General features: G+C 28.2%; 1 protein-coding gene across 1 annotated transcript in view; it reads left to right on the plus strand.

Annotated features, from left to right (window-relative positions):
- The window catches only part of LOC111628142 (anoctamin-1-like), a 26,283-nt gene extending 17,875 nt beyond the window's left edge, over nt 1–8,408 (plus strand). The window contains exons 10-21 of the mRNA XM_023371872.1: nt 3,089–3,166; nt 3,243–3,413; nt 3,490–3,526; nt 3,622–3,733; nt 3,821–3,875; nt 3,958–4,055; nt 4,135–4,280; nt 7,225–7,377; nt 7,441–7,493; nt 7,563–7,738; nt 7,816–7,921; nt 7,994–8,408. Of these exons, the coding sequence (XP_023227640.1) occupies nt 3,089–3,166; nt 3,243–3,413; nt 3,490–3,526; nt 3,622–3,733; nt 3,821–3,875; nt 3,958–4,055; nt 4,135–4,280; nt 7,225–7,377; nt 7,441–7,493; nt 7,563–7,738; nt 7,816–7,921; nt 7,994–8,179 (1,371 nt within the window). The 3' untranslated portion in view covers nt 8,180–8,408. The remainder of the gene's footprint in view (nt 1–3,088; nt 3,167–3,242; nt 3,414–3,489; nt 3,527–3,621; nt 3,734–3,820; nt 3,876–3,957; nt 4,056–4,134; nt 4,281–7,224; nt 7,378–7,440; nt 7,494–7,562; nt 7,739–7,815; nt 7,922–7,993) is intronic.
- Nucleotides 8,409–14,866: the final 6,458 nt, after the last annotated feature.

Raw genomic sequence — 14,866 nt, forward strand, 5'->3', positions numbered from 1 at the left:
GTCTCTAATTAGTCTGGAAACGGGGGACCTAATTCTTGCATTCTGTGAAAACGGGTAAGATTGGCTATAATGTAATTATCTTAATCTTCACTATCGTTACTTTTTAAAAGCCCAGCGAAGCGGGTCCTTGTAGCTAGATTCTAGATTACTTAGAAAAACAGTCTTTTATATATATAAAAAAAAAAAAACTATATTACATACAAATGTACGAACAAATAAAAACCCAGCGAAGCGGGTCCTTGCAGCTAGTAATATAATATTATATCTTTGACTTTGTGTAAAAATAGAAATTATATTTCATTATATTTAGTATATACTGTATATAAAGTTATGTAAGATATAATTTTTTTAAAATTATTGTTTGGCATAAGTTGTTAAAATGATTATTAATATTAATAATGATTTCAGAAATAATATATTTATTTTCAGCATTATTAAAACTTTTTAAACGTTGGTTGAAAAGTTATATACAAAGTAAAATATAAATTTTGTAATAATTTTCATCTAAAATAAATTTCTTTTATCTGAGAAAGATTATTAATAAGAAAGTAACAGTATCAGATTTAATTAGATTTTGAATTACAGTACTTGAAATAACTAAAATGTAAGTTTATGTTGATAATTCTCTATTATGTTTTTGTCTTTCGTAAAAAGTTTATTTCATTTTAATGAATATTTTCTTTTCATTTCAATAGATACTTGATTCTCCAAGTATATAGGGTGGGAAAGAAAGTCACTTAACACCCTTGCTACAGAATATAAAATGTATCCAAAAGTTAATACACTCGTGTCAGGAAAACATTAAACCAAGGGGAAAATAGATTGATGCATGTTACATGCATGGCTGCCATCTTGAATGCAGCTCCAAAACTGTAAATGGGAAGGGGGTCATGTAACACATCATTTAAGATCAGAATTTCACAAGGAATTGATTGCTGAAAGATTTTATTGACCTACCTCAAATGGTTACAGAGTTATGCACATTACATGATGTGCTCAATGTATATTCTTTGAATACATTATATATTTTGTAGCAGGGTATTAAGTGACTTTCTTCCCCTTCCATTAAAAACACAACTACTTGCATATATTGATAAACATTTTCAAATTAAAAAAACATGTATCCTCTAATTATCTGAATAACAAAAATTTGACAAGGAAGATAAAGACATTTAAAACAACTAAAACAAGTATATATTAAAATAGTAACTAACATACTAAAAAAATACAATATAACCAAACAAAATAACTTCATTGAGTGACAACTATGTAACAATAAAATAAATTTATTTAATATTTTACAGCTATGAATTTTTAGTTTTTCACAAAATTTATATCTTTATTTTAAGTATTAACAAAAGAAATATGCTCTATAAAATATATAAAAGATAAATTTAAAACAATGGGGTCAGTTGTATATAATTATAATTCTAAAAATGATTTTACAGTAAATCATCGATTATTTGACCCCCGATTAACCATCACATCGGTTAACCGACCGTTCTAGTTGGCAAATTTCAAAGTTCCTCTAGTGATGTGGCACTACAATATTTGACTATGTCTTGGCTACTTTAATATTATTTTTGTTAAATTTTTGTGTGTTTTAGCTGGCAACATGGCTCGACCATTAAAGTATTTAAACGAGACTTAATTTTCTAATTATGAGTGGTTGTTTGTTTTGTGAGCAATAAAATAATTTAAAAATAATTTTTAACAATACGATAGCGACAATTATTATTTTTAAAAAAATTTGTTAGGCTTAACATCGATGAAAATTCAACGCGAAGTAGGTTAGTAGCAATATACTAATTACATGGGATATACTAATATACTATACTAATAACGTATTTTTTTAATTTTTTTCGGTTATCCGATTTTTCAGTTATCCGACCATCCTGAGTCCCCAATTGAGTCGGATAATTGATGCTCTACTGTATTTTTAGAATTATAAATTCTGATAAATATGCTCTATGTGATTTATATGGGGTCGGTTGTATGGGGTGATTTATATGAAGTTAGTTAAAATAAATCTTGTGGCAAGAGAAGGCTATTGCTATTTTCATTTTGTTCCTGTTATCAATGTACTTGTGATAGAAGAAATTTAAAAGGTTTTGTAAAAGAATAATTATAATTTACAGTTTGCTACATTATAACTTATAATGATTTTGTTGTAAAATAATATCTATTATATTTTACTTATTTGATTATCATTTTTTTTTTTTTAATACTTTCTTGGCATACAGTATGGTATTTTGATGACAACATTTGTTCTAATTCTTTCATTCTGTCAAAACAATTAGTAGAATAAATGATTTGGTTTATAATGAACACTGGACTTAACAATGGGCAATAGTTTTAATGAAAATAATGTATCTTTTCTGAAAATAACATCAAATTTTAGAAATTATTTGTGATTCTTTAAATATTTCATATTAATATTCCATGCATCATCAACACAAATATTGAAAATGATTTGTACAATATAAAATCTCTAATATAAGTGTTTGTAAATGATGAATGTTTAAGATTGAACTTGTAGAGATCATTTGGATTAGTTAACTATTATGAATACTGCTTCTTTTTGTGTGTTTTCATATGCATATAATGGAATTATTTCTGGAACTTAATTGCCAAAATTTGTATTTTCTGTTAATTGTAAGCTTATATTAAAAATTGATGACTTAAAATATTTATATCAAGTAATTCTGAATTAAAATTTGTATTCAAATAGTAATGTCATTTAGTTTTGAACATTCTCTGTCAAACTTATTTTATTATATATAAACGATCAGATTTAAACCCTTTAGAAGTTTTTTACTCTTATGTTTTCAAATCAGTAATAGTTTGGTATAATAATTTAAATAGCAAATTAAAAATGTTTTCTAATGTTTCTTCAAATGTTATTAATATATAACAATTTTTTATTAAAGTGTTTTTATAATGTAGATTTGTATATGATAATGTGTATTGATAAAATTTTAGTACATTTAAATTGTTATAAATTTATTTGTAATTAATTGTTTTTTATGAATTAATTTAGTCAAATCTATCGTTAGAGATATTAATATATTTTCTCTAAATGCATTAGATGTATGAACCTTATATTCCATTCTGGAGAAAGAGAGTTCCTTATACCCTGTTTTCAATGTCAATTGTCTTGCTACTGGTAAGTCAATTGTATTTTTATAATTGAAATTTAGTTGTGTGGTTGAAACATTAAACAAACTTTATTTTTGTCTCAGGTTAGTATTGCAGTTGCAGCAGTTGTGGGAGTTATTCTTTATAGATTATCCCTTAGAGCAGCTCTTACTACTATTGGGGGTTCAGAGGATACTGTTACTCAGTTATCTGTTATAATAACTTCTATAACAGCTGCTCTTCTTAATCTTATATGCATCATGATATTCAATTGGGTAAAGTATAATATTTTGAATTTTAATTTAAACAAAATTTAGATTTTGGATAATCATAAACAACTTACTGTTACAGATATATTCAAAAATAGCAACATACTTAACAGAAATTGGTAAGCATTATTTGAAATTTATAATCAGTGAATTTTCAAACTGTTATGAACTTTGTTATTTATTTATTGATTAATTTTTTTTTTATTTTTACTAGAAATGCATAGGACTTTAACTCAGTTTGACAATAGCCTTACATTGAAGATGTTTTTGTTGCAATTTGTGAATTATTATTCATCAATATTTTACATTGCATTTTTTAAAGGAAAGTACGTTACTTACTTATTCTTCATTTAATTTTAAATATTAAAATATTGGGGAATTCAATTTAATATTTACATTTTTTATTTATCTAGATTTGTAGGTCATCCAGGAGATTATGTTTCATTTGTTGGTTATCGTCAAGAAGAAGTAAGTTTATTAAAATTAATTCTTTAAAAATAAAACTTGGTATGATAAAGATATTAAAAATTAATTAATTTTATTTTTTCAGTGTGGTATGGGTGGATGTTTGATGGAATTGGCTATTCAACTAATAATTATAATGGTGGGAAAACAAGCTTTATTTTCTTTTATGGAAATGGCTATACCGTAAGTTTAATATTGTCTACATCTGATATTTAAAAATTATTTTATTATAATAATAATTGAAGTTTTAATTATTTGCTAGTTGGATTTCTTGGCTCTATAAACAATGGCAAATAAGAGGTCGTCATCTCAAACATGTAATTGAAACAATTCATAATAGATGGGAAGAAGATTATACTCTTGTAGAATGGAAGACTGGTGACTTATTTTATGAATATCTTGAAATGGGTAATTTGAAATATTCATGATTTTTTGAGTACATATTTTGTTTAGTTTATTTTCCAATTGTATTGCATTAGATAGATAATACACAAAATGAGTTTCACATCTATTTATAAATTTTATTTGATATTATTTAAACCATTAGTTAATATTATAAAATTAAAACTTTTATTAAATCTTAATCTTTATTTATACCTAAAACCTTAGCTAAAGGCCACCCTCATATATAAGCCAAGGTAATGTAAAAAACTTGTACAGGAATATTGACTTTTTCATGGATAAGATGCTCTTGTATGTAGGACACAGCTTTTAGTCAAGTTTTAGGATACAACCCCAGAATAAAAAACCAATAGGAAAAGAACTACATCACTTCTGAAGCTATTTGGACAACACAATAAGTTTTATGAATAAGTTTATAACCTTGAATAGGCTATGACTTGTAGCCAAGGCTTTACAGTATTTTATTATTAATTTATCTCTATAGATTTTATATATTAAATTATAAACTGAAAAGTTTTTCTAAGTACATAGTATATGATTTATTGCAAAAAAAATGTTATCCTTTGCAGTTTCTTACAAATTATTTTCATTTTCTTCTGAGATATTTTTATTTCACACCAGGAAACATTTGAATTACCTGTATTCATATTTTTAATGAACTTTAGTGTCCTGGATTTTTAAATGTACTATTATTCTTTTACAATATCCAATCACTGGTGGAAATTTTTTGTCTTTTACATAATTTTTCTGAGACCATAGCCTCAAATGAAAGGTCATGCTTCAGTTGTGTTTTAGATGAATTCCTGATGTGACAAAAAGACAAGGGAAGATACCATTTGGATTGTTTAAACTTATATTTTAATATTATTTGTTTATTTCAATATAACAAATTGTAATCAATTTATTAATTTTTCTCTATTCATAGAATATGTAAATGTTATGAAATGCCACATGAATAAAGTTTAAAAACTAAGGAAATCAGGAAAAAATAATTTTATAATAATTTCTATAATTCTAGCAATTTCAGCTTAAAAATTTTTATTTTTTTTTATAATTTCATTAAATACAAAACAATAATTTATGAAATAAAAGCATCATCTGGTGTTCTTGCCACAATCACATAATACATTTTAAGTAAAATTAATAATAAGTTTAACATGGCCAATGGTTATTTATGTTTAATAATAATACAATAAATATAAATACAACTTTTAACAAAGAAAAAATCTTTGCTTCAGTTATTTCCTTCCATTGTTTATTTGTTAAAAGTTGTATTTATATTTATTGTATTATTATTAAACGTAAATAACCGTTGGCCATGTTAAACATATTATTAATTTTACATATATTCTGCAAATATAATTCATAAATGAGAACAACAAATGTTTTAATAGTATTGGGAGTTAGATAGTTCAATAAAATTGACTTAAGTAGTTAAAATTATAATTATTTTTAATTAAAAAAAGCACATTAAGTAAAGAATGGAATAATTTCTTCGAAAAAGTTATTTTAGAGGAAAGGACTATCTTAAAACTCAAAATACAGTACACTATCTTTTATCCATTAGTCCATACTCTGTCACTTGTATTATCTGTCATATTATTTGGTAAAAACAAAAACGTTTTGAACCCAATTGCATTATCAATAGTGTGGGTGTGTCCAGGAAGTAAATATTTGCTTTTTTGCTAACTAAGTTGCTTTTGGCAGCAATTCAGTAGGTAGAAGTATTTGTTTATTTACTTAGATTGATTTCCCATAATTAACAAAATTGTTAAGAGGAATGTTTTGTTTTAGAATTTTCTATTATGTTTGATAACCTAATAAAAACTTAGTCAATAGCCAGTCTGAAGCAGAAAAAGTGCTAAATAATAGCAATTCTTGGTATGAAAAGTGAGAAGAGGCTAAACAAACACAAAATCTATTACTATAAAAAATAAAAAAACTTGTTTCAAAAAAATAAATAAATAAATAACCAAAATTTGATTTTTTTAAAGAATGACTATGTGCATGCATATTTTGTATTAAAATTTTCAGTTTCTTGTAAATGCATGTAAATACTGTATGTATTACTAATAGATAAATCTAACACATACAAACACTAATAAAAATATAGTAATTACTGTAATCATGTCACTCTCAATTCCATTATCCATCAGGTCCCATACTCTGACAGATAAGAGAGTTTACTGTAGTTGGTTATTCTAATACTTATATACTGCAGATAAGACGATAGTTGAATCATAAAAGAAGACCCCCAAAATCCGGTGTCATCTTATAGGACAAATACAAAAAAAAAAAAAATTAGATTGAAATTTATATAAATTAAAACCATTGTAAAAATACGGACGAATTGTAATTATTTACTAGTAGGATTGTTACAATTGGATTGTTAAGGGGGGCGATTCAAAAATGGGCTCGTCCAGAGTTTAAATTAGGAAACACTGTGCTATACAGTATTATTATCCAGATGATGATCGCTGATCTAAACTAAATTCATAGGCCGTTGATAGCTTGGGGTCATCTTATAGCACAGATATTTGCTAAAACTATAAAACTTTGATGAAAATTTATACCTTGTCTTATCTGAAGGTCATCTTATCTGTGGAAATATATAGTACATGCTTACAAAAATAAAACACAAATTAAAATTAAGAAATGTTAAATCATGAAAATAGTTGAATGAAATAAAGATTGTTTGTATAACATGTAATAAGCTATTCAATTTTGAAAAACAAATGCATGAGCAGTTTTTTTTCTTTTCTAAATTTTCAAAGATTTTATGTTTTCAAATTATATGAACTGCAGAACTTATAAAACTTTTTATAGCATTATATGATAAAATTAAGTTTAATTTAGAAAATTAATGGTCCTAATAATCAGATCAATTTTCTTGCAGATGCATTTTGCTTAAAAAATCATAAATTTTTTAAAATAATATTTTAAATTTTAGTATTACAATTTGGATTCATAACAATCTTTGTTGCTGCTTTTCCTCTGGCACCAGTATTTGCATTGGTAAATAATGCATTTGAAGTTCGTCTAGATGCTCGAAAGTTGGTTACATCCTATAGAAGACCAGTGGGACAGAGAGTTCCTGATATTGGTAAATATATTATCATTTAAATTGAACTTAATTATATTATTTTAAAACTTCTATTTCTTTTAGGTATATGGTATCCAATATTAAATGCCATAAGTAGATTTGCCGTCCTTACAAATGTAAGCATAGAAATTTATTTTATTACTTCAGAAATATTTTTTTGCTTATATGATTTTTGTTTTTTAAAGGCTATAATTATTGCTTTTACATCAAATACGGTTCCTCGTCTCATTTATCGTATGACAGAGTCTCCAGATGGAAGCTTACGTGGATTTGTTAATAATTCCCTGTCCTATTTTGATGTTGAAGATTTCCATCCAAATATTAATGTCAAACCTCTAGATTCTAAGATTGAGTTTTGCAGGTAAATCTTTTCTTTTCATTTTTTAATTTAGTAATAATACCAAAATATAATGTGGAAAAAACTTTCATTTTGTTTAGATATCAAGATTTCAGGCATCCACCATGGTCTGAGATAAAGTATCAGCATACAGAAGAATTTTTATTTTTGCTAGTAGCACGATTTGCATTTGTAATAATATTTGTGGTTAGTGAATTTGCAAACACATAAAATAATTTATAATAAATTTTAAATTGAATACTAATTTTTTTTTAATAGATTGTTATCTCCCTCTTGAAATCATTAGTGAGATGGATGATTCCGGATGTACCTAAACGTCTTAAAGAGCAAATCCGTCATGAAACGTTCCTCACTAATGAAATGATGATTGAGCAAGAATTGAGAAGAGCCAGAGGTTTATTACGAAAAAATAAGAATGTGGAAGCTGATCAAAGCAATAATTAGTTGCTCAAAAAATAGTACAATAACATTAAAATCTTGCATATCATTTTTTAATATTTTATATGTATTTTTGTATAAAAATTTAAGGTTAAAAAAAAGGCAAGCTGTGATCTTTTTCCAAGGCTTAGATCTCAAAATTATGTTATTTGTCTGTGATAAACTTAATTTTAATATCTCTCCTGCAAGAAATGCAAAATTTAGCAATAAACGTTATTAAAGTAGGGATTTTAAATACTGTAATAGTTTGTGAATTTTTTCAAACCACTTATTGATTTTGTTTAGAAATCTGCAAGACTTTTTAAAATTCATAATTTTCTGACACACTTCAAATTAGATTCATAAAAGGAATTAAGTATCTTTATTTTATTACATTCCACAAAGAAAAGTGAGAATTTTGAAGTAGTTTGCATAAAACCAATTTCTCTCTATAGGATAAGTATAAATATTAGTTATAAAACCTTTATAAAAATCATATCAAATTCACAATTAAGAATATTGAAATTATCTCAAAATCAAAAATATATTATAATTTGTTTATTATTATTATTATTATTATTTTGAATATATTATATGAATTTTAATACACATGTAGTGTAATATTTAGCATGAAAAGTAAAGAACATAATTGAACTGTCATCATGTGATGCTATGCCACAAAAATCAAAACAAAGTGGCTGCACAGCAAACTACAGCTGCACTATAGTCTGCTAAATTCAAAACTATCCAGTTTAAAAAATAGTTAGTATTTTGATTATTCCAAATTTCTGGAAGCTGGAAAATTGGTCTGGTACTATATTAATAATGCAGTTTTCGTCATATGACACAGTTGTCATGTATGAAATTTAATGACAAATTAAATAAAATTAATTCTAATCTTTAATGCAAAGTTACTTGAATTTATTTTTAAAGCTATAATTGAGTTCTATGGAATAAAGTACCTAAGTGTGCTTAGATACCTTTTTTAGTTAAGTGTTTTTTTTATGCATATTAAATAGTTTTATGTATATGGATATTCCCATTACTATAATAAGCATTTTACTCAAGTATATTTAACATTCATACTTTAAAAGAGCAAGAAAGAATAAGAGCAAGAGTTTTTTTTGAGAATTATTGAAAACATAAAAATTAATTTGGGTATCTTTTTTCATATTCCTCAATTATTGTTTTATATGATTGGATGCAACTTCATTGATAACATGTTATAACAGTATGAATTTAAAAAAGCTGCTAGTAAATTCTAATTTATTAGTTTAATTTTTTCACATAATTTTTTCATTTCATAAGCACTTCAAATTTCTGAATGTAGACAGTTTACCTTACATTGTTTCTAAAATAAAAGCATTTAGCATGAAATTTAAATTTGATAATATAATAGAAGTTCCTTATAGCTCTTATGGAACTAATAGTATCAGATTACTGCATGTTTTTGTATTTTTGCAAAATTTAATAAATTACAGTAGAGCCTCGATTATCCGACTCAATTGGGGACTGGGGTTGTTCAGATAATTGAAAAGTCGGATAACCGAAAAGTATGAAAAAAATCCATTATTAGTGTAGTATATTATTATATCCCATGTAATTAGTATATTAGTATATCGCTATTAACCTACTTTGCATTGAATTTACATCGATCTTAAACCTAACAAAAATTTTTTAAAATAATAATCGTCGCTATTGTATCGTTAAAATTAGAAAATTAAGCCTCGTTTAAATAGCTTCCTTTCATGGTTGAATTAGTGTTGCCAGCTAAAACACGTAAAAATACTATTAAAGTAGCCAAGACATAGCCAAATATTGTAGCACCACATCACTAGGGACGTTTGAAATTTGCCGACTAGGACAGTCGGTTAACCGAGGTGTCGGTTAATCGGGGGTCGGATAATCGAGGCTCTACTGTATATGCAATCTGAACAATAGAATAGACATTGCTGTACATATTTTACCAGTGCATACTGCTGTATGTTCTTCTATTTACACACATTTTAATCAGTGTCTGACTGGTGTGTTAACATTGAAGAAATCTGCAAAAATCTGTAACGAACACATTGCAAATATTGATTCTGTGCAGTAATGTTTTATAAAGATATAATAATTATTTTTCAGATGTACTGTATACATACAGTTCACAAAAGCTTTGCACATGCTGTTTGTAACTATACTGTTCTCACATCGGCTGGTGGGAAAGAAAATGCATAGTAGTATTAGTTTAGCATAATGTGACAATCCCTCACTTCAGATGCATTATAAAGTGAATTTCTTCCCACAAATTTGAGAAAGTTTGTGATGTTTCCTTGTGCCAGGAGCATCTTGTGACTTCCTTGTCTTCAGTTCTTTATAGATTTATAATACCTTTAATGATTTCACCATCAGTCAAAACTTCCACAACAGGTTTGCTTTCATCTACATGTAGCCACTCTTCAATTTCATTTTCTGTAAGATGCATCATTGGATTGTTTTCAGATGGAGTTTGGAAAATCATCTGTAAGTTGCTAGTAGAATTTTTCTTCAACATCAGAAATTTCTTCATGTGAAGATTCCTGTAATGTCTTACCATGGATTCGATATTTGTCTAGTGTCATGGTCAACGCATCCCTAATTAAGAAGGTGTTGTTTGGGATGGCAAAGGTGTGAACTGCATGTGGGTGGTGGCATTAGACGCCGAGTAGAGAACTCTGTTTACAATTAACATCTGTTTATTTGAATACAAAATGCATCTTACATAGGTCTAGGACAGGGCTTCTTAAACTTTTTTTATTTACGACCCCATTTATGATTGTGATTATTGTCGCGACCCAAAAAATATAAAATAAAGATATATACAAATTTGCAAAAACAATAATGGTGTACTACCACAGTTCATTCTTGTGTTACAATGGAAGAGAGACAACTGAATACACTGGAAAGTGACAACACTACACTAGTTCACACTACAGTGTTGTTGAATCGTTGTCTCGCTGCACCAGAAGTGACACAAAGCACAACTCATGAAACCTATGACACAAAGCATGCCATTTTCAAACTCTCACGAATTATTTTTCATATTTTGCATTAAAATCTCACGACCCCAAGATTTCACTAAGCAACCCCAAATGGGGTCGTGACCCATAGTTTAAGAAGCCCTAGTCTAGGAGATCTCCTTTTCTTTAAAACTAATCTGTGATCCAATGACTGACAGGTCAGGATACAATGTTCAGTAAAGTGATCAAGTTCGTAGGGTTTGTTGCTCCTTGTCAGTGGATCAGTGTTCTATGAAGATAGTCCACTGACAGAAGTTTAGGAATTCTGTTCTTGTTTGCATGTATCACTTGGATAAAGTTTGCTGTCTTAACAGTAGCTCTTTTGTCTTGATGGGTCTGCCATTCTGGCCTTGAGTTTGGGCTTCTTAAAGGGTTTGCATTTCTGATCAGACGTTCTGGTTGGTTGGAATCTCCATCTTCCCCCTTTCCAATTGTCCCTAGATTGTTGTTTTGGCCATCCAGGACTAAATTTGGAGATCCAACATCAGCCAGAGATGTTTATTAAATTATTGCAATATCCACTAGTAGTTAAGCATTTTTACTCCAGTTATAAATATTACCAGCCATACTTGCATGACATTTGGTTTCATTAGACATTTTGTATTTGTTGTTGCGATTATAGGAGAAAAGGTCAAATCTCCATTTTCTTCTCACATGAAATGACCTTTCTTGTAAAATTTTTTGACTAAGAAAATTTTTATATGAAACAATTTTTTGATTGAGGTTTCCAGTCCAGTCTTTCCATTGAGGAAACCTCAATCAAGACTCTGGTCCTGGTCAACCTGGTCAAGACCTCTCATTCATTACAGGATAGGCTGTCAAATAATAGGCCAAAGTTTCTGCCATGACTTTTCAGTATGACAGTGCAGCAGTATACACTGCTTCTTTAATGTTGTACACAGATTGAAATTTAATGATATTGCAATTGCAGTTCACCAGCTTTTGAATAAAAGTCCACTGTGGATTGTTTTGAAATTCTGGATCATCCTCTGATCCACTGGTTAGATCAGGCATTAACATATGCTGGGCATTACATTGCAAATGCATTTCTACAAACAAGCACACAAGCAGGGAATGTGCTCAGCAATTCTTGAGTACAAGAATGGCTTTGCCATCTTGGAAAAGTTTCTTTTTTAAAACTCTCTTTGATGGCCGGAACAAACAATTTGTTGCATAAATGCTGGCATCACCTTTAGGCTGATGATTGACATTGATGGCTGGTAGTGTTGGAACTTTGATTTACACACAAGATCTTGCCTAGAAGTCAATCTGTTGATTCTATTTGCCAACTTTGCCAAACAAATGACAGCTGGATAGCAAAGTAAGAATGATGTGAGCAGCACCCAATTACTGGCATTGCTACAGAAAGAAGCTCCTTTTATAGGCACGGCTGTGCAGACATACTAAAAATTGAATGTGTGCAAATGTGTGGGTGATGCTTTCAATTCCAATCCAGAAAGATGCTTGCATCTTTCTGGATTGGAATTGAAAGCATTGTATGGCATTTGGCATCTGAATTGTATGGCAATTGTGGCATAAACACGTATTGGGCATAGTGCAGCCCAATGGAAAGCAAAAACAGCAGTGGAAAGCCTTCGATCTGACATAAACACGTAACAAAATGTTGTTTTTCTCAATCAAGTTGCTCTATCCAGGGTCTTCAGTGTACCATGTGTCCAAACAAATAATGATTTGCAAAATACTAGAATGCTGGATTATTTATCATCAGAGAATTTTGAATCATCAGCCATTTCTTATGAGGAAGGCACTCGGAGGGAATGTGATGTCATCAAATGAGGAAATTGTTTTCATAAAGGTGTTCAAGACAAAAACAGGGTGCAGTCTAATACCATGTAATTATTTCATTCTAATTTAGAAATTGAATAAATAAAAGTTTTAATTTAAATTTTTGTTATATAATAATCCCTACAATATATTGGCTTGTGCTGAAAGCCTGAAACTAATATATTTTATTATGCACATGTATAAAAAAACCAATTTTTTAGAAACTGAAAACATTAAAAGAAGAATCTTTAAAGAGTCTACCAAACTATATTCCTTAAAATAATGTGTCTATTGATCATATTACCATGTCATAAGGTGCTTTATCTACATGGACAAACTATCAATTCATATGCATGAAACAGCTTTTCCATTTTGGAAGAAAAAATTTTAAAATTCTGTGAATCAGTTTTTATGCCTTTTATGGAGTTGATCTAGTCCACTGCATAATTGAATAGTGGGAAGTAGCTAAACCTGCTTTGATCAAACCAATTCAACTTTAAGGAACTACAGATGGTGCTACCAAAACAAAAATGGCAGACATGATCATTTTAGCACTTGTGTTAATAGTTTAGAGTTGTCTTTAAAATTATAAAAAACAAATGCCTTAAATATTGGTTTCACTTATATTTTCCTTTGTATAAGTGAAGGCACGCACCCATTAATGGAAGGCAAGGCTGCATTTAGTGCATATCATGTTATTTTGTGTGGGATGCAAGATGAAAATAAAATTTACAATCATTAAAGTTTCTGACAAACTCCATAAAATGAAAGTTTTCCTCAATCAAGATAAATGGATATATAGATAAATAATGCAATATATAAGTTAGATATTATTGTACAGTACATACATTTTTTAAATTTCATTTATTTTAGATTACACTATAAGGATTAACAAGGATACTCTGTTCCACCATCAATTTGATGAATTTTGGCACAAAGGTAGTGTTTGATATGATAATGCAATCATCCAAATTGTTTCATTCTACGGACCATAATGTGCAAGTTATGACTAATTAAATGCAGAATTACTTTCTATGGCTGATGAGTAATACAGTAGTTGGCCCTAATCTGAGAAGACTATAACCACATCATCTGAATTTAGTTTTGATAAGTTTTTGTTTAAACCTATAGTTTTGTCAGAAGTTTGGCAACCATATACTTTGTTTAAATAGGTTATTAACCCTGGCAGAGCTTCACCTGTTAAAAATTTGCAGGCATATTTACAATTCTTTTGCATTCTCATTATTGTCATAATCAAAATAACTTAAACCACACAAACAAAAGTGATTCAAATGACTCCCGTGTTATTTTCCCAAATAACCACATGGTATCACCACTGGGATTTTCATTGTCAAATTGCAAAAATTCCTCATATCCAATGTGAATCCTCCAAAGCTACAGATTAATATATAATTTCCAATCTGAAATATAGGTACAGTATTAGCTTTTTCTAGGGCATGATTGTTATAATCACAGAAAATTGGGAAATATTACACAAATTTGAATCAAAATTGATAAAGCTCTCAAGCCAAATCCCTTTTACATTGATACTATTTTAAATCAATTATTTACTTCAGAATAGATCAAAATTAATCTTCGTCAAAAATTGAAAATAGCTTCATGCTTAGAATGTATTCTTATTTTTGATAGTTACAATATATATAATTTGGGTACATGCAATAAAACTTAGAGAAGTTTTTCCTGCCCTTTGGAGCTTAGAGTTAGTGTTACAGATCAATAAAGTAAAAAAAAGCAGAATCTGAATATTTTTGTATTTTTACCTCTCTTCTATAAAGAAAGAATCTTTGAACAGGCTGTTTAAAACAAAAACTAAAAAAAAAAATGCATTCAATGTAACTAATGGAAGTAAACAGTTTCGCAGGTAGAA

The sequence above is a fragment of the Centruroides sculpturatus genome, unplaced genomic scaffold (genome assembly GCF_000671375.1).
Source record: "Centruroides sculpturatus isolate CEXI.00-Female unplaced genomic scaffold, Cexi_2.0 scaffold447, whole genome shotgun sequence".
In the NCBI taxonomy this organism is placed as follows: domain Eukaryota; kingdom Metazoa; phylum Arthropoda; class Arachnida; order Scorpiones; family Buthidae; genus Centruroides; species Centruroides sculpturatus.